Source organism: Ceratotherium simum, chromosome 8 (assembly GCF_057802395.1).
Source record: "Ceratotherium simum simum isolate JZ-2026a chromosome 8, ASM5780239v1, whole genome shotgun sequence".
Lineage (NCBI taxonomy): Eukaryota > Metazoa > Chordata > Mammalia > Perissodactyla > Rhinocerotidae > Ceratotherium > Ceratotherium simum.
The window spans coordinates 5,823,170-5,848,157 of NC_141907.1; the positions used below are offsets into that span (position 1 = coordinate 5,823,170).

General features: G+C 51.3%; 1 protein-coding gene across 2 annotated transcripts in view; it reads left to right on the forward strand.

The window, feature by feature from the left end:
* The window catches only part of C8H4orf50 (chromosome 8 C4orf50 homolog), a 58,418-nt gene extending 34,604 nt beyond the window's left edge, over window positions 1-23,814 (forward strand). For both annotated transcript variants that reach the window (XM_087434682.1, XM_087434683.1), the window contains 6 exons: window positions 3,685-3,858; window positions 7,448-7,504; window positions 10,299-10,481; window positions 17,634-17,682; window positions 19,254-19,375; window positions 23,578-23,814. In XM_087434682.1, coding sequence (XP_087290808.1) covers window positions 3,685-3,858; window positions 7,448-7,504; window positions 10,299-10,481; window positions 17,634-17,682; window positions 19,254-19,375; window positions 23,578-23,814 — 822 coding nt within the window. The remainder of the gene's footprint in view (window positions 1-3,684; window positions 3,859-7,447; window positions 7,505-10,298; window positions 10,482-17,633; window positions 17,683-19,253; window positions 19,376-23,577) is intronic.
* The last annotated feature ends 1,174 nt before the right edge of the window (window positions 23,815-24,988 follow it).

Consider the following 24,988-nt stretch of genomic DNA (forward strand, 5'->3'; position numbering starts at 1 on the left):
TGTTGTAGGGATTCCTCATTGTTATCCTCCTCTATAGAACGGTGAGTGAGTTTTGTTCCGGCAGGTTGTGAAATGATCAGCAGGTCATGTTATTCCTGTGCAAGTGATTTCAGTTTTGCCCTCAGTCCTGGAGCTAGATCTTACTCCTAAAGTGTGGTCCTTGCTCCTGAGGCATAGCCTTTCAGGGGTATCAGCTGAGTTCCCAGAACGTTCACCGAGGACTGTCCACTTTGGCTCAGCCAGAACTCTGCCATCCCCACAGCAGGGTGTGACCTCTGACATCTCTTCAGCAATTGGCCTCCCAGCTGCCGTCCTCTGATAGGCCTGAGCCTTGCACTATGCTACGCAGCTTATGACTCAGCTGAGGACCCAAGGGGGTATTATTAGGAAGGTATCTGGATTTCTTCTCTTGAAGCTCTCTCCTCTCTGTTACTTTGTCCCACAAAGCACCGTGTCATCTCGTCTCTGAGCTCCGGTCTCTGATTCCTCCACCGGCGGGACCACCACATTCCGCTTGGGCTCTACTCCTGAACCGTGGTTTGGAAAATGTTCCAGAGAGAAATCCAGGAAGGATGTGGAGCTCATCTTGTCGTGCGTCCTTTTTCTCAAGGGTTGTAGCCCTGCGTTGGCTGCCATTCAATGCCTGCAAAGAATTGTTTTTGTATGTTTCCCCCAGATGTTATAGCTGTCTGATTCCTTGTGGGAACTGGAACTCTGAGGAGGTGAATATTGAGCTGAGATTTTTAAGTTTCAAAAGGAGCAATGGATGAAGAGAATTCCAGGCAGCGGGAGAAGCAAGTGGCCAGGCCCTGAGGAAGGAATGAGGCTGATGTGTTGAGAAACCAGAAAGGAGCCAGCACGGTTGGGTCCTGCTGGACAAACGGGGTGTGGTACGAGATGGGCTTGGAGAAGTTGTCATGAGGCAGATCTCAGAAAGCCTGTAGGCCCTGGTTATGATCCTTTCTGGAAGCAGTGGGAAGGTGCTGGAGGGTTTTAAGTGGGAGAACAACATGATTAAATTTCTATTGTAAAAAGATCACCATCAGCTGTGAGGAAAAGGGGCAGGTGGATACGGGAAAAGGAGTCAAGAGGATTTTACAGTCATGTCACCAAGAGATGATACTAGAATGGAGGAATTTGGAATTAAAAGAAGAGAAGATTCTAGACAAAAACTAGAGTTGGAATCAATGGAATTTTTTGATGAAGAGGAGGCAGAGGGTGAAGAAAGCTTCCCCTTTATGTCATCCTAAGCCGCAAACCTGATCCTATTTTTATTTGGCTTACAACCCTTCCGCGTCTTCCTATCGCACTTGGTGTGACATCTGAATTCCTTTTGGTGAGTTATAATCCGGCCCTCGGGAGCTTCAGCTATTGGTGTTACATCCCCCCTAATACTCCTACATCCTTGATCCGCCCCTCCTTCCACCCCAGCTTCCTCCTGGAAACTGCCGCTCATCCTCTAGTTCTCATTTTGGGGGGCATCTCCTCCCAATCCCCCAGAGGGGTTCAGTGCAGAGATGGCTCATGCGCATCTCTCCCCAACTCTGGTTCAGTGACGCCGTTTTGGTAGCTTGCAGTTGGCCATGGTGGGAGTATTTACACCACAGAAATCGGCAAATGCTACAAATTCATGTGCGCCCCCCCCCAACCTGGAGAGTGATTGTTATACATCCTCCACCACCTCTGGGTGGCAATGGTGCCTCTGGTTTAGTGCCTCCTTGAGGCCCTGCAGCCTCCTGGCTTCCCCTTACCATGCTGTGTTGAGTGGCCTGTTTCTGTGTCATTCTCCCCCACTGGGCAGAGCTCCCCGAGGGCTGTGTGCACCATGGCTCTCGCCCGGTACAGTGTGAGGCTGGAGCACCTGCTCGTAATGTCTGTTAGGGAGCAAGTGAGTTGTGTGCCGTTCACAAGGGCTGCTGTGTGGTGCAGTCCCACATGACAGGCAGGGCCGGTCCCCACCCACACTAGATGCTCTCTTAGGACCCTTGGGACAAAGCCCTTGTCCAAATCCTTGCAGAGGAGGGAGGCAGCACAGGCACCACACTTCCCTGAAAGGCCAAGTTGTTTTGCAATAGTCGGAGCTGGATTTTATGGAACCATTCGGAGCACCCATCTGTTCTTGACAGGGCCCAGCCTGTGAATCTCAGGCCCACGCTCTGTGAATTTCTACTAATTAAAAAAAAAATCCCATTCTGCTATCATGTTCCTTGCTAACAAGGGGGAATCCTAATCAGCCACAGAGTCACATTGGTTCTGTCCTCTCACCCTCACCTCCATCTCCTCTGTCCTCCCCTCCATCTTCTCTCCCCTCTCCTCCATCTTCTCTCTCTTCTCCTCCATCTCCTCTCTCCACCCCTCCATCTTCTCTCTCCTCTCCAGCAGAATAGCTCAGCCTCCTCCTCCCACCCGCTCACATCCGGGTCAGGAATGCGTGGAAGAGATGATCTTTGTGGTCCTTAAATTCCCAGGGTGGCAGCTGTGAATGACAGGTAGACTGCTCCAACGGGGAGGAAGGGTGTTGGAGAAGTCTCTGAGTTTCTGGGCTTTGACTCGTCCCAGTGGAACCCTTCCTATTAGCAATGCTGGTCCTTCGCAGCCCCGTGAACAGCGCGAATCCAGAGCTGAAAGGAGCTCAGGCCCTTGACCCAGAAATTCCCCCTCTGATGATCTCAGGGAAGGAATCAGCTGTGTCAAGTGTCTACGCGTTAGGGTCTTTATCCCAGCCCCAATTATAGCAGCAAAATGTTAGGATAATCTGAGCGTTCAGCATGTCATGGAATACTATGCATATATCAACAACAGTGTTTTCAACATAATTTAATGATATGGAAAAATGCTCCTGACATGGTGTAAAGGGAGACAAGCAGGATACAAAAGATATGGATGGTTTATTAAATGTTGTAGAGAAAATATATATGTGTGTATTTATATATATATGTGTGTGTGTGCATGCCTATGTGTATGTATATAAGTTACTAAAAAATAAAAATTTGGAATCCGGAACCATTTGGGGCCAGCAGCATTGCCACCATTCAACCACACTTCCCACTAAATCAGCTATGTCAGCCTCTTCCCCCACACCTTCCACCCTCCCAGAAATTCCCTGTTGGCGTCAATATAAAACCCACTCATGTTCGACCCAAGAAGAGTAAAAGGCTATTCTGTACTAACTTAAGAAAACTGTTTGGGGAAAATGCAGCATCTTCTGTTTTGTATGAAGCTTTAATGTAGTAAGCATCTAATAACTGGATTTGAACCTTAAATTTCATTCCTCATACTGCATTTCAGTATAATGGTGACCAACATCTATTAAAATAGACTTTGGAATGCCATGCCATTTCGCATATTTTTAAAAATAATGTTCTAAAATGTTATTCTGGGATTCCCTAGACTCCCCGACATCCCCCTTCCCCCAAGACACCCGGCATGGGCCGCCAGCTCATATGTGCACATGTGTAAGGGCACAGCAGAAAGACTGGGAGAAAATCTATAGATAATGACAATGATTATGCTGGCTAATAAGATTTGGGGTGATTTCTGTTCCTCTATTTTCTAAGATTTTTTTACTGTGGGAAAAATTTAAGCAGAAAATAAAATTAAGAAGGAAATGGGTACCGTTTGTTTGCTAAGGCAAACCTCTTGGAAGATAACTCGGAATCTCATTCAAATCTGTGGTGTCCACAGCTCCAGGGCCCGGAGGCCGAGACCTCCGAGGAGGAGCTCAGGCTGCGTGTCGGGCGGCTCCACCACCAGGTGCTAACCCTGCAGTGCCAGCTCAGAGACCAGGGGTCCACACGCCGGGAGCTGCAGGCGTCTCGCGATGAGGCCCTCCGCCTCCGGGACGAGCTCACGGGCAAGGTAGGCTGGGCATGCTTCCTTTCCCGCCTATAAACTAATGTTCCCACATTAGCTCCAGGAGGTTCTGAGAGCAGAAAAAATCAGGTAAGACCTCACTGACCATTTCCAGCAGTCTGCTAGTATTTATTAGATTTATAAAGCACAGAACAGTACAGGAAAGAAAAACAAGACCTGTAATCCCTCCATCCAGCTAACCTCGGTTAAATCAAAACATAGTAATAATACAGGTATATGGTGGTTTAGAAAGTCAAACAGTCTTTCAAATGCTACATAAATGAAAGTCCTTCCTCTGTAGCAGCGATGTGGGTGTGATGATAAATGGGCAACAGGAGAGGTCCTTGTGGAGTCGAAACTGTTCAGTATCTTGTCTGCGGTGGTGGAGACGCGAACCTACATAGGTGATAAATTTGCGTGGAACTTAGTGTATGCACACACAGAAATAAGTACAAGTAAAACTGGAGAAATCTGAAAAAAATTGGTGGATTGTATCAATGTCAATATAATTGATGTTCTATGGTTGTAATATACTGTAGTTTTGCAAAATGTTCCCATTGGGGGAAACTGGGCAAGTATACAAGAGATCTCTCTGTATTATTTCTTACAAGTGTATGAAAATCTAGAATTATCTCAGTTTCTTAAAAATACAAAAAATAGTCTTTCCTCCCCCTCAACCCCAACCCTTCTGATCTCCAGTATTTTTTTCAACTCTATCTACCCATGTTCAGTGTATGTGTGTGTGTATGTCTATGAAATTATACCGTACAAAAATATTCTGCATCTTGATTTCATCATTTAATAAAAAATCTTGGTGATATTTCCATATCAACACATACAAGCTGACCTCATTCTTTTAAAATCTTGCATATTATTTCTTCTTGAGGCCAAATCATAACTTACTTAGCCGATTCTTTGTTTATGGGAATCTAAATTGTTTCTGTTTCTTTGCTTAACAAACAAGGCTTCAGTGAACCTTTCTATACCTCTGTCTTGGGGTATGTTTCTGCCACATACGTGAAGGGTAAAATCCTAGCAAAAGAATTACTGGGTCAAAGGATCAAAGGATATGTCCGTAATGAACTCTGATAGATAATGGTGGCGTCATGTGTACGTCCACAGGGAATGAGTGTGCATGCTTGTCTGGCCACCACTTGTTACCCTGGATGACACCACGCTTTACCTTTTTTTACAAGCCGATGGATGAAAAACACACCGTCCACATTTTGGTGTGATTTCTGACTCCTTCCCCATGCGTTCTCTGTGGGATGGAGTACATGATGCGCAGAGGTTTATGTCCTTTGTCTCTGTTGCCTGAGGGCCTTCGTGTCCATTCTTTTTTTGGCTGTGCGGTCATCTGTTGGGTGCACGTGATTTCCATTCCCCTATTGTTGGATCTGTAGTTGTTTCCATGAATTTATGTATTACTCTTTATACATAATAGTTCAGAGACCTGGGATTACTGGTTCAAAGAATGGAGATATTGTGGGTTTTTAATACATATCACGAATTTGCTTTCCAGAGTGTTGGCACCCACTTCCAAAGCCAAGGCACTGAATGAGGGTGTATTTTTCACTGAGCCCTCAACCAGCATGGAGGTATTACGACTTTTTTCTCCTGTCTGTCACTGATCTGTGAAAAATATAGCTCCAATTACATATTAGGCCTTTTTACCATATCCAATATATATATATATATATTTGTGTGTGTGTGTGAGGAAGATCAGTCCTGTGCTAATATCTGCCAATCCTCCTCTTTTCTTGCCGAGGAAGACTGGCCCTGGGCTAACATCTGTGCCCATCTTCCTCCACTTTATATGGGACGCCGCCACAGCATGGCCCAACAAGCGGTGTGTTGGTGCGCGCCGGGGATCCGAACCAGAACCCCGGGCCACCGCAGCGGAGCACGCGCACGTAACCACTTGCACCACCGGGCCCGCCTCTGTTGCTCCATTTTACATGCTCACCAGCAGTGGGTGAAGGTCTCAACTTCTCCATATCCTCACCGACACTTGTTATTGTCTGTCTTTTTGACGATAACCATCTCAGTGAGAATGAAGTGGCATCTCATTGAGGTTTTGATTTGCATAGCCCTAATCTTTTCATGTGCTTATTGGCAATTCATGTATCTTCTTTGGAGAAATGTGTATTCAGGTCCTCTACCCATTTCATAATTGGGTTGTTTAATTTTTTGTTGTTGTGCTGTAAGAGTTTGTTATATATTCTAGACACAAGTCCCTTATTAGGTATATGATTTGCAAATATTTTCTCCCATTCTGTTCTTTTCACTTTCTTCTTATTGTTTTTTAATTGCAAATGCCCCAGTACATAGTGAACAGCAACATATTCATGCTATTTTGTGAACTGAAGCAGAGAGAGGATTTAATCCAAGCCTGCAGATATTATGGAGTGCCTTTCAAATATAGGACAGTCTGCTTGGAGCTGGCATGTTACTCTGAATATATTCAGAAAGGTATGCCAAGTAGATATACAGAAATGTTCATTCAAGCTGTGTTTCTAAAGCAAAGAAACAGAAACTAAATTTTCATAAACAAAGATTGGTTTAAATAAATTATGTTTCAGCCTCGTGATGAAATAATATGCGAGATTTTAAAAAGAATACGATAAGTTTGTATCTGTTGATATGGAAATAACACCACGATTTTAAATCAAACGACAAAACAAGATGTAAAACATTTTGTATGTATAGTTTCATATGCATATGTATACGCATATGCCTTATGATTATGGGTACGTAGGGTTAAAAAAAGTGTTGGAGGTCAGAAGAGGTTACAGGGAGAGGAAGAAGGACTTTTATTTATGTAGCTTTCTTGTCCTGACTACAGACGGAACAAGAGAGTCACTGAGAAGAGCTCATAGAACACCATCCAATTATATCTTATGATTTTATGGGTCAGGAATTCAGGCAGGACTCAGCTGGACAATTCTTTTCCGCAAAGCGTCAGTGGGATCGCTCGGTGGTATTCAGCTGGGCGCTGGGCTAGGCCGGAAGGCCCAAGGTGGCTTCACTCACGTGCCTGGCGCCTCTGCGGAAGATGGTCATAATGGTTTACATCCACTGAGTGTTGACCAAATGCCAGGCCTTGTTCTAAGCACTTTACAGGAATTGATTCACTGAATCCTCATCACAATCCTCACCACTAGGGGGCACTAACATTACCTCACTTTCCAGGTGAGAAAACTGAGGCAGAGAAAAGTGACTTGCACACGGTCACGGTTCTAGTGAGTGGCTGGGCTGGATTAGGACCCAGAGTGTCTGGCCCAGGAACCCCTAGGTTTAACACTGCCACCTCTGCATGGGGAATCGGGGAAGGCTTCCTTCCTGAACGCAGAGGCAACGGAGCTAGCCCGGCAACTGCAATCTGGCAGATCTCATTCTCCGGTGCTCAGAGCATACGTCCTCCCCTGATCCTGCCGAGCAGGTGATGGGTGAGGCCTCGGTTCCCCGGCACTGAGAACTCCCTGTGGGAGGAGAGGGGAGGCAAGGGCCAACCTCTCTGAGCCCGGCTCGCCTAGGCGGGGCATGAGCTGTGTAAACGATGGCTCAGGGTCATCAGAACGTGGTTCTCTTTCAGCTCGAAGAACTGCAGAAAAAGCAACATGAAGCAAATTTGGCTGTGACTCCTTTGAAGGTAATATGTTCATGAAATCAATACGAAATGTCTCTTTTGAAAAAAAGAGCTTGTCAATTTTCCCGCTATAGTTGTAGTGCATCTCTATTGTAAAAAATACTGGAAAGAAGAAGGAAAGAGACAAAAATCACCCCAAGTCCCCGTTCGAATCTGTGTATTTCCTTCCAGTATGTTTTCACCTGTGTCTGAGAGCCTGCTCTACGGACATGTCTGTGTCCTGCTTTTCCTCTTGAGAATGTCACCCGGAAGGGCTGTTCCCATCTCTACCAACCTTTGAAGCTGCAGTTCATGCTGGAGTATAAAGCAAGAGATTCCGCATAAAGCCGCCACCCGCTTGCCCGGTGCTCCAGTCCGTCTGTCCATCCTCCTCCTTCCCTCCTTCCCTCTTCTACATTATTGTATAAAATCACCGTGATGCAAACTTTTTATTAGAAAACTTCTCCCTACATATCTAGACTTTCCTTTAGGACCAGTTCCCAGACGTGGCGTTACTGGCCCGCAGGGTGGAATGTGTTCTTTGCTAGTCGGACGTGTAGTTTGGCCGAGATGACACATTCACTCTCAAATACGGCAGCTGGCTTTGGGAAGCGGGCCCGGAGGGCCTGCCCTTTCTTTCTCTCCTCTGGCAGGGTGGAGACGGAGGCCCTGGGCCGAGAGTCGTAAGGACGTGTTTGAGCCCCGGGACCCCAGACCTCCCGAGTCTTGCTCCCCCTCTGGGGCCTCAGTTTCCTCAGTTGTTAAATCAGAAATGTGAGCCACACGATCCCTAAGCCTTTTCCATCCCAGAATCCCGTGTCGTCTGAGCCTCGGGTTTGCGTCTGTGAAATGAAATCGCAGTAATTGGCGCTGGGCTGCTCGCAGAGTCTGTTCTGACGCTCCCCGGCCGTCATGGATGAAAGAGAGAGAGGGACCTGTGGCGCTCTCGAGCACGTGAGCTTGTCACGCTCCTCCCGCTGTCTCACCATGTGCTCCTCACCGTTCACTTAAATGAGGACCATAATCCCTTATAAACTGTAAAGTGCTTTACAGATGTGAGATAAAAATGAAAACACGGCACCAGCACCACATCGTTCATGCGAGGCAAGGCCTGACCCAGAGGAGGTCAGACTGGACGGGAGGAGCCACAGCGCCCTGGCTTCAAAATCCAGCCCCTCCTCAGGGCGACACTTCGCCTCTTGGGCCTCAGTTTCCCCGTCACAAATGGGACTTGTGATTCCTAACCTGGCAGGGGAGATTTTGTGAGGACGCATAACGATGATGGCCACCATCTTCTGAATGCCATGTGCCAGGCACTCCACATGTGCTTTAAGTTCCACAGCAACATGTGAGGGAGGAGAACATGAGCTCCACTTTACAGATGGGGAAACTGAGGCTCAGAGAGATTCAATGACCATAGTCACACCGAGCTACTCAGTAGCAGGGCCAAGATTTGAACCCAGCTCTGTCTGATGCCAAAGGCTGCAACCTTCCCCTCAGCCACACTGTCTCTCATGTGGAGCCCAGTAGAGTCGTTGTCACCATAACAATAGCCTCCTTCTTAGCGGGGAGCCACACGTAGTAGATGTTCAACTAATGCTGGCTGAAGGAATGAGGCCCTGATGTTTTGGGGTGGTGTGATCCAGACCTGGGGAGCCCCACCTAGATGTGCCGGGTGCCCTGGCCTCCAAGTCAGACCACCCTCCTGTCGCACCTGCCTGCCATTACGAAGCACCCAGGCACACCTGGAAACTGATGTGCAAACATCCCTGAACCTCTGGGACAGACTTGGAGGGAGGCCTGGCAGGAAGGGATCATCACCTCCTCCTCTGACGGAGCAGGAGGGCGCACTGGGAGGGAAGCAACCCGCCCAGGGCCACCTGCAAGATGATGAGAGTCTGTCACCCCCTCCAGACGTGCAGACATGGGAGGTCATTTCAAGGCAAGAGTGTCACTCACTCACATCATTTATGTGACGAAACCTCTCAAGGGCCATGCTGTGCCCAGCGATGGCACAGGGACGGTGCCAGGGATCCAGGGGAGGGTCAGCCTTGACCTTGAAGCGCTCCCTACTGTGTGGGAGACAGACCCACAAATACAAAAATTAACTGCTGGGATAGAAGGAAGCCAGGAGCCTGGCACAGAGGGACACCAAGCCCTGAGTATCAGAGAGGACTGCCCTGGGAGGCGACGCCCAGGCTGGCCTCTGCATAGATCTGACCAAGGCTTTTCTGGTCTTGGGCATGTAGGAGACTCGAAGGAGTGATGAGGGAGTTCTGGGGGTGTTGGGGGTGGGGAATGGCCAGTGTGGCCAGAATGGGAGGAGTGAGAAGGAGGGTCCTTGGGACGGGTCTGAGAGTCTATAAGCCCCACTAGCAGTAACGGCCAGCATTGCCGAGGGCCTGTGTGGGCCAGCCTGTGTGACTGCTTTGCCTGCACCATCTCCTTTTGTCCTGGGGCCCTTGACACTGCCCACTGTGCAGATGAGCAAGTCGGGGTGCAGAGGGGAGCTTGGTCACAGAGCTGGTCAGTGGTGGAGGCCAAGTCCACACTCTTGACCCTGTGCCACCCTGAGCCTGGACCCCATCGAGGGCAGTGGGGAGACCATAGGGGTGAGCAGCAGTGTGGCTGCTTGTTTTCAGAGTTGGCTCCAGCTTCTGGGCGGAGGGAGGGATTGCAGGGGGGTGGCTGAGCTAAGGCGGTGCTGGGAGATGCAGAGCAGGGAGCAGTTGCCACAGCCCCCAGCTCAGCCCTCTGGCCCCAGGGGGAGCCCTGCACCCACGGACCCACCTGGCTGTCTTCGCTCCCACCCTTTCAGGCCAAACTGGCTTCCCTGGTCCGGAAGTGCCGGGAGAGGAACAGCCTGATCGCGTACCTGCTGCAGGAGCTGTGCAAACACGGGGCAGTGGATCGCCTGCTCTCCGAGGCGGCGCAGAGCATGGTGAATGACGTGGCCCTGGTCGAGTACGCGGCCACCTTCCTGGCTCCGGGGCTCCCACAGGTAGATTCCCATGTCCCTCTTCCTGCAGGGTCGTGGGCACCTGACCCGCCCGTCCACCTGCCTGACCTGAACCAGCCCTCCCTCCCTCTGTCCACTGACCCCACCCAGACGTGCCCTAGACTCCTTCTGTGTGCCGGCCCTGTGCTTGGGGCTGGCGTAGGGAGGCGACCTGGCCATCCTTACTCTTAAAGTGCTCAGAACACTATGCAGGAGACAGACACACCAACATCAGGATCATAAAGCCCTGGGGCGTTTGTCTCACCAGACGGCTCCTTCACGTGTGCCTCAGACCATGGCACCTGCTGCTGTCTCTGGCAGGGTTCATGTCTGCCCCGCAGCCTCCGTCCATCCTTAGGGCACAGTACAAGTGTGACCTTGCCCAGGGAGCCTGCCCTGAGTCCCACGGACATCAGAGTTAGCCACAGCCGTCTGTCCGCCACAGCACGTGGGCATGCGTGATGTGGCAGTAGGAGGGATCTTCCCCTACTGTTGTGGGAGTTTTCTCAGCCTCTCTGTTGGGGCCAGAACCACTCCATAACCATCTCTGTCTCCCTAGTACCTGCACAGAGAAGCTTCTCAGGGAATGTTTGTTGATTAAATGAAATAATGAACTGAATGAATGAGGATCTCCTCTCCCAATGGTCAACGAAAGAGGAAATGGGCTCAGAGAGGTTGGGAGGCTCACTCAAGGTCACACAGCCCCCAGGTGGTGTTGATGGTGATGGATGCCAGTTCTGACCCGGGTCTGGTAAAGGCACTCCTGGGTCTCCGCCTGGCTCTGAACAGCAGCGCCTGGGTGTGTGTGCACAGCACCCAAGGGTGCTCAGCCAAGCCTGCCCACACACACACATGCACAGGCACACACACATACACACACTCATCCGCACGAGCTCACAACCCCGTTCCTGGGGACCAGCCAGCAACGCCCCCCACAACTAGCTCGGCTCCTGCTGGTGCGAGGGCGGACGCAGCTCCTCTGTAGACTCAGCAGGTCCCGTTCTCCACGCGCCTGCTCTCGACAGCTCAGCACCAGGTCTGCCTCTCCCTCCTCGGCCCTCCGAGCCCAGCCTCTGCAAGGGGACCTTCTCTGCCCCGTCCTTTCCCCCACAGCCTGCTGAGAGTCGTAGGTGTCCCCTGGTCCACATCACCACACGGCCGAGGAGATGGAGCCCTGGAGGCTCCAGACTCCCAGTCTAGTGCTCGTCTCTGCTCTGGCCGAGGGGTTCGCCTCTTCAGAGCCGGAGTAGGGATGAGGAAAGAGGGCAGCATTTTGTTGAGGTGCCAGCACAGTCCCTGGGTGTTGACTGAGGCAGGACTGAAAGCCGAGCTCCAGGGTGTTGGAGGCAGTAGGTGCCAGCTGGGCGGGCCGGCCAGCTGTCTGCTGAGAGGGTATCACAGTGGAGAGAGCCCCACCCTCCAAGGGCTGCTCCTCACGCTTGCAGGCTCTGAAACTGGAACTGGAATGTTCACTGGGATTGGACAGGCTGACTTACAGTGACCAAAGTCACAGAGACTGATGTATAAACCTGAACACTAATTTATTAATTTCCCACGAGAAATAGAACTATGTGCAGGCTGAAGTATGGGATGGAAGGGTGAAAAAAGTGTCAGCACATCCTCCCCTATAGTGGAGTTATCTGGAAAGTCAAGGTCATGCATTCCTTCATTTGTTAGTCAGTAAATATTTATAATCCGAAGGTCATTTGGGAGCCTGGAATGAGACCAGGGAGAATTAATGATGTCGTCAGCCTGATTCATTCATGTCCTGTAAGGCTGTGCTCCTAGGCCTGGACACGCCTCCCCTTGGACCAGGATGTCTCCCCCAAGACCTTTTGAAAAGTCATCGCCAGTTCTGAGCTTCCATTCCCTCCTTTTAAGGTGCCTTTGACTCTGCTCTGACTCATTTTACATTATTTTACAATTCAGTTCTCCACGAACACCCCCATTTTCATGATCTGGGGGCCACCTCACTGTTCCCTGCACAAACCACAAACCCCGGCTCTGCCATTTCCTTCCGCAAATGTTTATTGAGCATTTCCCACCATGACCCAGGCGAGGTGCACTGGGGAGAAATGGAGAACCAGGCCGGCCGAGACATGCAAGCAGACAGGGAGCGACAGGACCTCGTCCAGGGAGTCCCACATGGTGGGAACCTGGTCCTCGTGTGGGCAGTTGTCAAGGGCAGGCCCTGGGGTCAGGGAGCCCTGGGTTCATTAGCTCTGCTACCGGCCAGCTCTGCGGCCTTAGGAGGGGACCCTGACAGGTACCACTCACCGAGGGCAGTCCCTCTTCTTCATGCTTTATCTAACTAACTCAGGTGGTCCTCCCGTGGGGAGGGGACTGTCATCATCCCCTTTTCCAGATGAGACAACTGAGCCTCAAAGAGGTGACAAGTGTTGCCTGAGGACACATGTCTATAAGTGGCTTTCTAGCTCAGACTTCTGTGTAAGTCACTTGCCCAAGCAAAGCTGGGATTTGGACCTGGCTGTGGGATTCTGTACACAGCCCCCGTGGTCACGACCGCTGTCAGAAGGAGGGTGGGATGGGTCCCGTGCAGCACTGGCGGGAATGTGGGCAGCAGCCCAGGGTCTGGCATGTGCCAGGCCCTCGACGAGTCGGTCCTTCTTGTCCCTGGAGGGCCAATCCTCAGTGTGCAGATATAGGGCAGTGAAAGAACCTGTGATGTGTTTAAGAAAGCAGGAGGGCTTCAGGCTGGCTGGAGTGAGGGGTCCCGAGTGGAGGAGGGGCGGGATCCTAGATGGGAGGTCATTTGCGCTGGGTTCTGTAGTTAGTGGGGAGCATGAAGGTGTTGAAGCAGGACCCATGTGCTTTGGGAAGACGGATCCAGCAGGTGTGTGGACCAGACTGAGCGGCAGAGCCCAGGCAGGCCGTGCACATCGCAGCCCCTTTGTTTCAATAGCCCGGTAACCTGGCCATGAACCTGAGGCCCAGGCAGAGGAGCAAAGCCCTGGGGGGCACCGAGACCCTCATGGAGGTGGTGGCAGCTCCTCCCACTGGCAGCTGGGCAGGAAGTGGGTTTTGCGGGTGCTGACTCTTTTCAGAGAACACAGATGGAGGCTTTAGGTTCTGGCATGGAGCCCGGGAGGGCTGCTCCGCTGGCTGGGGAGATGCTAATGGGCTTGGAGTGGGATGTGCCAGAACAGAGAGGGACGGGTCCTGGGAGCACTGAGGCTGGCATACCTGCAAAGTGAGGCCTTCCAGAAACATCCTTGGGAGGCCCCGGGCCCCGGGTGGCTCATGTTCTCTGGTCCCTGCTCCTGGGAGGGGGCTCACACTCACCACAGACATCCAAGGGAGGGGCACAGGGTGTGGGCTGGGTGGGACCCCACGGGACAGGCTGCCGTTCGTTTATTCACTGGAAGGGGTCATGATGGCCCAGAGTCACAGAGCCCTTCCCCATGCCGGCACTCTCTGCAGGTTGACTCACTTTGTCCTCCCTGCAGCCCACTTTATCAAGGAGGAGACTGAGGCTCAGAGGGGTCAGAGCTGGTCAAGGTCACGCATGCGGGTGGCGGGTGGGGGTTCGGAGCCGGGGCTGTCCGAGCTGCCGTCCTTTCAGGAGGAGGGTGTTTGCACCCACGGCCGGTCACTCAGGGTCAGTAGCCACCTCCCCTCGATTTCCTCTTCTTGCCGGGGATAGGTGGGTGGCTGATGGAAATTGAGCCGCTGTCGGCTCAGCACCCGTGCCCCTTCCTCAGGGTTGTGTCTAAATGTCTCAGTCCATTGAGGCTGCCTTAACAAAGATGCCACAGACTGGGGGCTTAAACAACACACGTTCGTTTTGCACAGTCCTGGAGGCTGGAAGTCTGAGATCAGGGTGCCCGCATGGTCAGGTTCTGGCGAGGTTTCTCTTCCTGGTGTGCAGACCTCGCTGCGTCCTCATATGGGGGAGAGAGAAGCAAGCTCTTGTGTCTCTTCTTACAAGGGCACTAGTCCCATCATGGGGGCTCCAGCCTCGTAACCTAACCACCTCCCCAAGGCCTCACCTCTGAACACCATCGCATGGGGGTTAGGATCTCAGCATATGAATTTTGGGGGGACACAGACACACAGTGCATGGCCCTGAGGGACCTGGACAGATGCATGGATGGGGCGGGGGCTTCCCAGTCCTCAGGGCTGCCATCTCCTATGCTGGCGTCCGCTGACCTGTCATCCTTCCCTCGGCATCTCTGGCCACCAGCGTCCACAGTGTCCTTGCATCCGCCCTGGTGTCCTTCCTCCAGCCCTGCCGGTTCTCTGCAGTGCAGGCGTCTGTTCCAGGGGTGGAGGAGTTCCATGAGGTCAGCCTGGCCAGATCTCCGCTGTGCTTCAGCTGGGAAGACTGGGTCTTGCCACCTCCCGGGCTTTAGCTGGAGATAGGAGCAAGGAGAGGGCAGGCTCCTTCTGTTCTTGGGCTCCTAAACCTCTCTGGGGGCTCCCCATCCACTCCACCCCCAGACTCGGTTTGAGTGGGCAGGGCTCAAGGCCCCTTCTCAGGGCCCCCTCCACTTCCTCCCTGACCCCCAGCCCCAGGAGACCTAGTTTTTCTGGGACCGAGGCTGTTGACGTTCATGAGACAAGAAGGAGATTTCTTCGTTGCTCACATTTGGCTACATCATCCCCTCCTTGGAGGCAGATGCCCGGGTTCCAATGGGGAGGCGGAGAAGTGGTGCCAGGACTCACCTGGGAGATGGCACTGGTTAACGTGGCAGCACGCCCTCCTGCCCGTGCCTGAACCACCTCCCCCAGGGTCTGGCCTGGGGTCAGCTCAACAAATGGAAGGTCCCATCAGAGAACTTGATGAGTGGTCCCACCTGACTCCCTGGGCCGTCAGGGTCACTGTCCTCTCTGCAGGCTCGGAGTTCCACCTGGCAGACGAAGACACCCCAGATCCTGAAGAATCGCCACTCTGTGGCCCTGGTGTTGCCTTTCACCTCCCTAGGTCACGTGTCCTCTTAGGCCGGGGGGGTGGTGCTCTCCCTCCTGGAGGGGTCTGCAAGGTTCGAACAAGACCCTATGTCAAATGCCCAGCACTGTCACATGCAATTTCTCAAAGAGGATTTGGGGGCCTTTCAAGCAAAACCAAAGTTTTGCTCCCCTAGGAGGTCAGGGGCTTGGTGGACCAGCGGCGGGGGTCATCTGGACTGCAGCCTCAGGAAGATGCAGGGGACCTAGTAAGGAAGCTCTAATTTCACCTCCTGTCGCCCTGCTCTGTCCTCTTCCCTCCACCTCCTGGAACCATCCTGCTTCCTCCGGGATCAGTCAACCAGGTCTGTGTATGGGCCTTCAGAACTGGAATCTCATTTTAGCAGCAAGACTCAGAGCCCTGAACTCCCCTAATTCATTACATCAACAACCCCATGTCCAGGCCTCCAAGGACCCAGGTAATTATTTTCTCTTAGCTCCTGTCTTTTATGAAGTTTGGAATATTCCCCCAAAAGTTTACATGGGAAGAGAGGCGGGGGAGAGGAGCATGTAGGGCAAGGCTTCACCTGTCCGCTCCTCCGTGGGGAGCATCCAGAACACATTCGTCCTCCTCTCTTTCTGACATAACCATGCAGGGAGCGTTTCAGTATCTCCTCCACAGATGGAGGCAAGGCTCAGAGCTCAACAGACTTGGCAGAGACCACGGAACCAGCAAGAGGCAGAGCCAGGATTTACCCCAAGAATCCCGACTCTGAGCCTCCCCAGGCATAAATGAGATCCCCCATCACATACTGAATGCAGGGGCACCCGGGAGTCTGTTTAATGAATACGAGGCTACCTGAGGTCAATGACACCTCGTCCTCGGGTTGAAGGAGTCTGCAGCTATGAGGCTAACTCTAAACCCATGTGCAAGGAAAAGCATCCTTTGAAGCACCAGCACTGAGCAGAGAAGAGGGGGAGACTGGGGAATATACTTCCTGGAGGAGGAAGCAGGCAAACTAGCCCTTGAAGGATAAAAAAAAAAACAAGGGTTTTAATAGCTGGAAGGATCGAGTGAAGACCCTCTAGGCCAGGAGACCTGCATGTGCAAAGGCATGGGGGTGTGAGCAGTCATGGTACTTGAAGACACAATGTCCCGGGGAATCTAAGTGAAATCTCTAAGAGATTTCTGGACCCTGTGCCTGGTCCAGAAGGCTTCCAATTGTGGTGGTGTGATTGGATGAGTATCAGAAGAGGGTTGAGCCATAATCCATGCCCTTGTGTATTAGTCACTGGCTTAGTCAATCCATTTCAGAGGGACAGTCACAGAGCCCAGTGTCACAGTGCAGCACGTAGTGGCTATGTGAGAGGCAGGCAGCTGAACTCTGCGAGGTGGAGTCCGGGAAGACTTCACAGAGGAGGACACATTTGAGTTAGGTCTTGACATATACATATAAGTTCACCAGAGAAAGAACAAGAGAGCAGGGATCTTCCAGGCAGGAGAGTGGCCAGTGCAAATCCTTGAAGGACAACAGTGGAGATGGGGGCAGGGAGCTATCACAGCGACAGTGCACTCAGGGCCCCTTCCCCACCAGGAATGACCAAGAGGAAGCAAGATCTGGACTGCTGGGCTGGGATCAACTCTAACCTGCCCTGAAGATCCAGCAGTTCCTCTTGCTCAACCAATCGGGGGCCGCGGGGCCGAGCAGCCGCACCACCTCTTACAGGCCCTGCGCGACGGCGGGACTCAGGAGGCCAGCTAGTCTGCGCGGTGGTGCCGAGGACTCAGGTTCCAGCCCAACCCGAGTTCCTGGGTGACTGAGTCATGGCCCAGGGGCAACTCAGTGATCAGCTCCGGCAAGGTGTGGGCAGGACCTCGCAGAGAGAGAGTATTTCTCTTGGGGACTCTGCCGTCCAGCTGCCCTCATTTTTCCCCCTTTCAACAGCAGTTCCTAAAACACATTGATCACAGTCTCCGTTTGCAGATTTCATTTGAGTAAAGGAAGTGGAATTGTTTCCTTGCCCCTGTATTCCCTAAGAGCAAATCCTGACTCGTGTGAGGGTCGTGGGCAGAGAAGAAGGGGTCCTGTCTGCATTGTCACGCGCACAGGGAGGAGTGGGTCAGACCCTAGAATGCACTTTCTGCCGGGCGGGGGGGGTGCCCGCTTCCTTCCAGGTGTAATTGTCTGTGTAAGGCTTCTTCTCCCGTGTCATGCAAAATAACTGCTGAGGTGTCTTTTCCTTCAGACGAGCCACCACCTGGACGCTGAGTCTGAGGAGACAGCGGTTGTTAGAGGTAAGTGCGATTTCCAATCAGGAAGAGTCTGTGTGCTCAGACTCAGTCCAGGCCGGCAGGACCTGCTGACAGGTGGGACCAGGTGGGAACACGCCCACTGTCAACTGCAGACCATCAGGAACCCAGACCCCACTTTCTCCCACTTAGAGCTGCCTTATTTCACAGCTTACGGAGAACACATTGGAAAAATACTGCCGCGACAGAAATGACCAAAGTCCTCAGCCCTGTGGTTTCGCTCCTGTAAATTTATCCTAAGTAAATAATTCTATGTGTGGAAAAGCTTTGTGGACAGGTGTATTCATGCCAGGGCCTTTATAATAGTGAATAATTGGGGGAAAAAATCTCCAGTGTTAATAATTAACCCATATACTCAATGAAATATTATACAATCACTTAAAATGATGCTGATAAGCACCATATGCTAGCATGGAAATTACGATAGTCTACTAAATTAAAAAAAATAGGAAATGGAATGTATTGGATGACCACAAGGATATAACTACACGTGCACATCTGTGTGTGATTGGTAACTTAGGCTAGGAGATAAACTAAAATACTAACAGTGGTTACTTACAAAGATGGTAACATGGGTGATTTTTTTTTGTTCTGTTATTTTTAATATTAAGAAGAAAATTAAGATGCCACCTGGCCAGACAGAATTCCCCTGTTTAAGTGCAGTATACTATCAGCATGGGGGTGGGGTGGGGGTCCTAAGGATTTGTTTAAGGTTGTGTTCATCTCCGGTGCTCAATAAAAACGTGGAGAAAGAATGAGTGGTGTTACCTTCAGGTGACTGAGCTGCTTTTGAGATCTGCTCATCTAGCGATTCTTATTACTAGATTCTCTCTTCTTACCAGCTGTGTGATCTTGGATGAGTTAATTAACCTCTCTGAACCCAAAACTCTTATCTTTAAAAGGAGAGTAACATGACCTTTCTCAGGAGTGTCTGGTGCCTGGCACGTGGCAGGGCGTCAATAGACAAGAGAGGCCTGTGCTCCCCTGGTCAGGATGGGCCTGCCCTTCTGTACCTTTGTCTTCTCTCCCTGCAGCCTGTGTTGGCATCTGTTTTCATTGTTGGAGGGGCATAAATCCTAGCTGGTTCCACTGCTGCCACTGATTTGTGCAAGTCTCCTCCCTTCTCTGGGCTCAGCTTGCTTACCTTTAAAAGAAGGAAAGGTGCTAGACTGATTGAGCTACTTATTGATTCAACCTTTCTGAACAGCTGCCATGTGCCAGACTCCAGGTGGGGGTTTCAGGCCTTCCAGAGATGAGTTGTCTTGCACAGGTGGTGGTCCCCATGCTGAAGGAGCTTGCAGCCTGGTAGGGAAAGGTGAGGCAGGCAGGCAGCTTTCTAGGATACCTGAAGACCATGACATACCATCCGAGGGCTGTGGACGAGGCGCTCAGAGACTCCAAAGGCATCTGAGAGGACCTCTGTCGTGCGGCGTGGGGTCTGGGAATGACCTGGGGAACAGCAAGAGAATAAAAAACGTTATTGCAAGGCTCAGAGACTTGCTGATTTTCAGAATAGACTTCTGAGTTGAGGCTTGACTGAGAATATTCTCTTCTAGCTCAGAAATACCTCCTGAATCCCAAAACGGACAATGTCCTCCAAAGACCTTTGTGTTCAGACTCCTGGCGTATTCCCGAGGCTGAGTGGCCGACACAGGCAGCTCGACTGGATTCTCCAAAGGTGAGGGGACATCAGTCACCTGATTTCTTAAGTAAACTTTTTTACTGAAAGTATAACACATACAAAAAGTGTACAACTCGTATGTGTACAGCTTAACCATCATCACAGTGACACATACCCATGAGGCCACCACCAGGTCGATGAAAATGACCAACACCGCAAAGCCCCCTGGCTTCCCCTCCCGATCTCTTTCTATTCTCTAAGTTTAAATTTGCAGTTTTGGTTAAATCATGTGTTCTGTGTCTGGTTATTTTTCGTTGAGTGCTAGACATTGTGTGTGAAAACCTGAAGACAGAACTGGAGGTTCTGCTTGACAGAGTCTTCATCTAGGGCAGACTTCCTTTAGCCTCTGACAGGCGGCTAGGCCAGGGCAGACCGTTCCTCACGTCAGGACTGACCCGGAGATGTGTTTCAGCTTATGAAGTCTGCTTTATTTCTCGGTCACTCTTACTCGTAGGGCACAGCCTTCTGTGATCCCAACCAAAAGCCCCAGTGTCCACAGAGTCCCTCCTCCTTGGTCTCTGTGGCCCATGAGGCTGTCAAGGCTCTGTTCAGCTTTCCACATCTCAGCTGCCGCCGTCACATCCAGGCTGTGCCTTCACCGTGAGGGGAAGCGTGGCCACAAATGCTGTGCTCGCTCCTCTTGGCTTCTCTCCCGTTTTCAATCCTAGTCCCACAAATCCTCACAGTCTTGGTAGCTCTCAGGTGGCTTAAATAGATGTTTTGTTATATTTTGTCCAGCTTTTCTAGTTGTTCCCATTGGAAGTTTTGTCTAAAATGTCCTAGTTGGTTGGAGTGAGAGCAGCACTCTGTTTTCCCAGAGAAAAGTTATTTTGCTTATGAAATTTGGAGTCTGACCAACCTGAATTCAAATCACGGCTCTAATTCAGTGTGATGTTGGTCAAGTCACTTAGTGTGTCTGTGCCCAACTCTCCTCGTCTACACAGTGGGGATCACACTGCCTCCCAGAGTTATGGGGCTAAAATCAGGCAAGCAGGGCTGAGTGTGTGCCTGGAACATAAGAGGCGCCCAAGAAAGAGTCCAGCCATGACTCAGGAGGAGAATGAGCTTATTCTTAGCACCTCATCTCAACCTGTTATTATTTTTCTTGCACCTTTTACTCCTTTGGCTTTTCTCCTGTCTCCATGCTTCCATTGACTTTTTTACTTAAAAAATGGAGACAATATTTACCTCTCAGGGTTGTTGGGAGAATTCAGTGAAATTATGCACGTGAAGGACTTACTGCACTGCCTGGCACAGGCAGGCATTCGGTAAATGACAGCTATTGTTACTGACCTTCTTAAAGGTTTTCTTTTCTGATTGATGACTTTCATTTTAAATGACTTGTCTGCAGGTTTATTGCCTAGTAATAAGAACTTCTTTCCGGCTGTGATCTTTTTCTGGGAAAATCACCTCTGACTTTGGATCTTTGACCTCCCTGATCGCCAGCAGGTGGAAGGCCGTCTAGACCAAGGGAACGAGACCTGCAAAGACAGAGAGGCGAGTGCTCAGGAAGTAGTGGGGGAATTGCAGGTGATTAAACATGGCTGCATCTTGAAGTGTGAGGATGCAGAGAGGATGTAGGAGGTCATAACAATGATGTGGGTGAGAGCAACAATGAGAAGGAAAACCCCCACTCCCATTTGTGAATGCTTACTGCGTGCAACGATGAGCTTATCTAGTGCTCACGATTAGCCCCCAAATAGATCTCAGCATTAGCCCCACTTTACCTATGAGAAGAGGTGGGGCCCAGAGGACACCTGTGGATAAAGGACAGCTAACTCCACGTCACACAGCTTGTAAGTGATGGAGCTGGGTCTCCACCGGGCAGCCTGGCGCTAGAGCTGGCGCCCTGGTTATTATGTGGCTGGACCGTGCTGGGCCTTCACTGGGGGGATGAGAGCCGTGCCTTCCGCCTCCCTTGATGTTCCAGTCTGGAGTGAGAAAAACCCTGGAACGTCTGCTCTAGGTGATACTGGCCAGAAACCGATAGCAAACCTTTGAGGAGGCAGTTGGAGCGTAACTTGAATGCATGGAGAGCCACAAGTGCATCCTAATACTCTCATGGTTTCGCGTTTCTCCATTGTTCTTCACTTTTCTTCAGTTATCACCACAAACGTCAAATGCCACTGGATAAAACTCTCCCTTTATTGGACATGATTTCAGGTCTACAGGATACTTTTGTTTCTTAGTAGCGAGATGACAGGATGTCAATTTAGACATTTTTGTTTCCATGTTTTACACGGCCTTCAGAAGGGCCCTGTTGGATGAAAAACTAGAGAGGGGGGCTGTTGGGCTATTTCTCTAGGGGCCACGCGGGCACCGCGTCCTCATCCCCACCAGTGCCTTTCGCCGGCAGCCTTGGTTCTCTCTGGTTGTAACGGGCGTCAGGGAGCGGAGCTCTCTGCCCGGCGGAAGAACAGATTGCCAGCCGGAGACCTGGGCTGGCTGTGGGGAAGAGCTTCCTCTGGTGAGAATCAACTCGTTAAATAATGGCACCAGGGGATTAGTGACCTAGAAGCAAAATGAGGTCATTTTTGAAGGACTAAATTTGTCACATATCACAATTATATTATTTTATGGTTGAGCTGAGAGAAGAAAAAACAGGGGAGGAGAGCCTAAAAATAGACGAAAATATCCTGAAAAAGCTGGTACACCTTTAGCAATTGAAGCAGCGTTCAGCCTCTATAACACAAGCCTGATCATGCCGCTCTTCTCCTGGAGACGCTTCGCTTGTCCCCGTGTTCGCTGGCAGACTGTAGCGGTGACCAGTGCGGGCTTGGGAGCCACACGGCCTGGGTTTGAATCCTGGTTCTGCCTCCAATTAGCTGTGTGTCTTGGGCAAGTCACTTAACCTCTCTGGGCCTCTGTTTCTTCATCTGTATAATGGGATAATAACATGACTTACCTCTTTGGGTTAAAGAGTGAGTGAATCAATGTGTGTCAATTGCTTAGAAGGATGCCTGGCCCGTCATCAGAGCTCAGTGTTCGTCACAGGCTGAACCATGTGACACTGCCAATACTGTACTCCCTTCCCTGCAAAATCAGTGGTTGCATACAGCTGAATGATAAAGTCCAGGCTCCGTGGGCTGGTGTTGGCATGCTGTGTGCGAGTTACTCTGCGTGGAGTGGGCTGTGCAGGTGGCACTTCCTCCGGGGCTCCACTGGCACCTGCGTGGGCCTCTCCTCCAGCTTGCTCTCTGGGGTGCAAACGCACGTTTCTCTGCCCGCCTCTCCCACTGGATTGGGAGCACCGTGGGGGCAGGGGCCCGTCCAGGTGTGGCTCACAGGGAGGTGCTCTCTGCTCATCCGTTCCTCTCCTTCACCACCCAGCCTCATTCTCAGCCATCTTCCACTGACCAGGCAGAGGGCGCTGCGCGTGAGGACTGCCTTCTGGTCACTGCCTCCTGGGACACTGGAGAACTTTGCTCCACTCTGCTTTTCTGGCTGGTGAGGCACACACACTGGTCACGCCCTTCCAGGGGACCGAACACAGGCATCAGCAGGACTCATGTTACTGAGTACCTGTCATCTGCAGGGAGGGTGCTTGATGAGCGTGAGATGCTGTCGGTGAAGGTCTAACACACGTGTCAGAGCTGCTGTGGAGATCTAGACCGAGCAGGGTTTTGACATCAGAGGGGCTTGGGTTTGAAGACTGAGCCCGCCATTTCAGAGCTACATAGATTTAGGTAAGCTCTTTAGCGTCTTTGAAACAGGTGACTGTCTCCTGGTCTGTAACATGGGCCTGATAACAGCCTGTTGGGAGGATGAAGTGAAACAGCACATTTGAGAGCCCTGAGCAGTGCTGGGCCTGAGGTTGGCGTCCAATAGATGCTGATTTCCTTTGACTGGGAAGATCATTGTCTCTTGTCACTGGGAACAGGAACATTTATAGAGGACATCCGCGCTGTGGGGATACCCATCAGCGACTGTCTTGTCAGGCACCTGCTGGATGACATGGGCGAGAGCCTCCCCCAGCCCCATCTCCAGTTCCTCATCCCTAACACGGGAGTGCTGGTGTGCCTCACTGAACTGTAAGGGGAGCGAGTGAGCCAGGGCCTGAGGAGCGTGTGGTTCCCCGCACAGACAGTGCTCAATGAGTGTTGGTTATCGTTGTCGTCTCTCCCTTGGACAGAGTGTGGGATCAGAGGGCTTTGCGAACATGCAGAAGTAGAGACCATTCATTATGCTCTTGCCTCCAGCTCCCCCTGCCCTCGGGGCCAACGCCTGATCCGGGACCGCGCCCCGTCTCTGCGGAACCAGGACTCCCTGCACAGTGTCTGCAAGAAGACAGAATGTCCGGTCCTGTCCTCCAGGCCGACGACCTCCCCCTGCCCTCCGAGCTCCTGAGCCCCGCGAGGATCCTGGCTTTCCACAAAGAGCTTAGACAAAGCATTTGCAGCAATTCCCAGGTCAATAAATCACCGCTGGAGTTATAAATTCAATAGGATCGCTCACTCTCTGGGGCCATTTCACAGACTCCATAAATATTTGAAGCAGAACTGCGGAGAGTGCTTTAAGAAATTGGTAGCAATCAAAGCCCTCATTCAGTGGCGAGTGGTTCTGCCTTTGGCTTAGGGGTCTGTGCTCATTATCAGGGGTTGGGAGACGTACTGGACTGTCACTTGCAAGTTCTGAGGGTTTGCCTTTGGCAAATGTCGAGGCGGCAAAAGGAATGTTTACTGTACCAAAACTACTGAATGACTGGCCCAGTGGTTCTCAACGGGGCATGGTTTTGCCCTCCCAGGGCAAAATTTGGCAATGTCTGGAGACAATTTTTGTTGTCACAACTGGGAAACTGCTACTGGCATCTAGTGGGTGGAGGCCAGAGATGCTGTTAAAGATCCTACAATGCACAAGACAGCAAAGATCCTACAAAGCCCACATGGCAGCAGTGCCGGGGTCGGGAGGCCCTGGGCTGGTCTAACAGCTCCTAATGTCGTCAGCCATGGAGAACTGTTTTGTTATTTTCCTGCCCCAGGAGCTCCTCCTCATGTTTTAAAAGATTTTTGTCTACCAAATGAAATGCTTGATTTAAGTAATTATATATTTTACACTTTAAAACATTAAAACCAATCAGAACTTTCTAATAAGTGCATTCATTTGACAAACATTTATTGACATCCAGGATATGCCAGGCCCTAAGATGTGAAGGTGAAAGAGATGAGTCAGCATTGGTCCTGCACCGGGAGCTCGTAGGGTAACGGGAAAGACACGGGTAAACAATCACCCTGCAGTCAATTGTCAGGTGGGCTGTGAACGTGAGATGAAGGGAAGGGCCAGTTCTGCCTGGCTTCAGGGAATGGGAGGTCATTCAGGAAACAATGGCTGAGCAGAGCTACCGGGCCCAAAGAGATATTCAACACATGGGTGAGGTGGGGAAGTGTGTTACAGTCAGAGGGAACAGCATGTGCAAAGGCTCTGAGGCATGAAAATGAACTGAGGGTGTGCCACTGGAGGAGGAGTGTGCAAAGCAGCCCCTTCCAAGCCAGCTGCAAGGGGTCACTGCCTCATCCCCATTCAGCACCCCTCCTTCCCCTGAGAACAGGGCCTGTGCCCTGACCAGGGTGTGGGACCCGGGGGTGGAAGAATATGTCCATGCTGAGGGTGGGC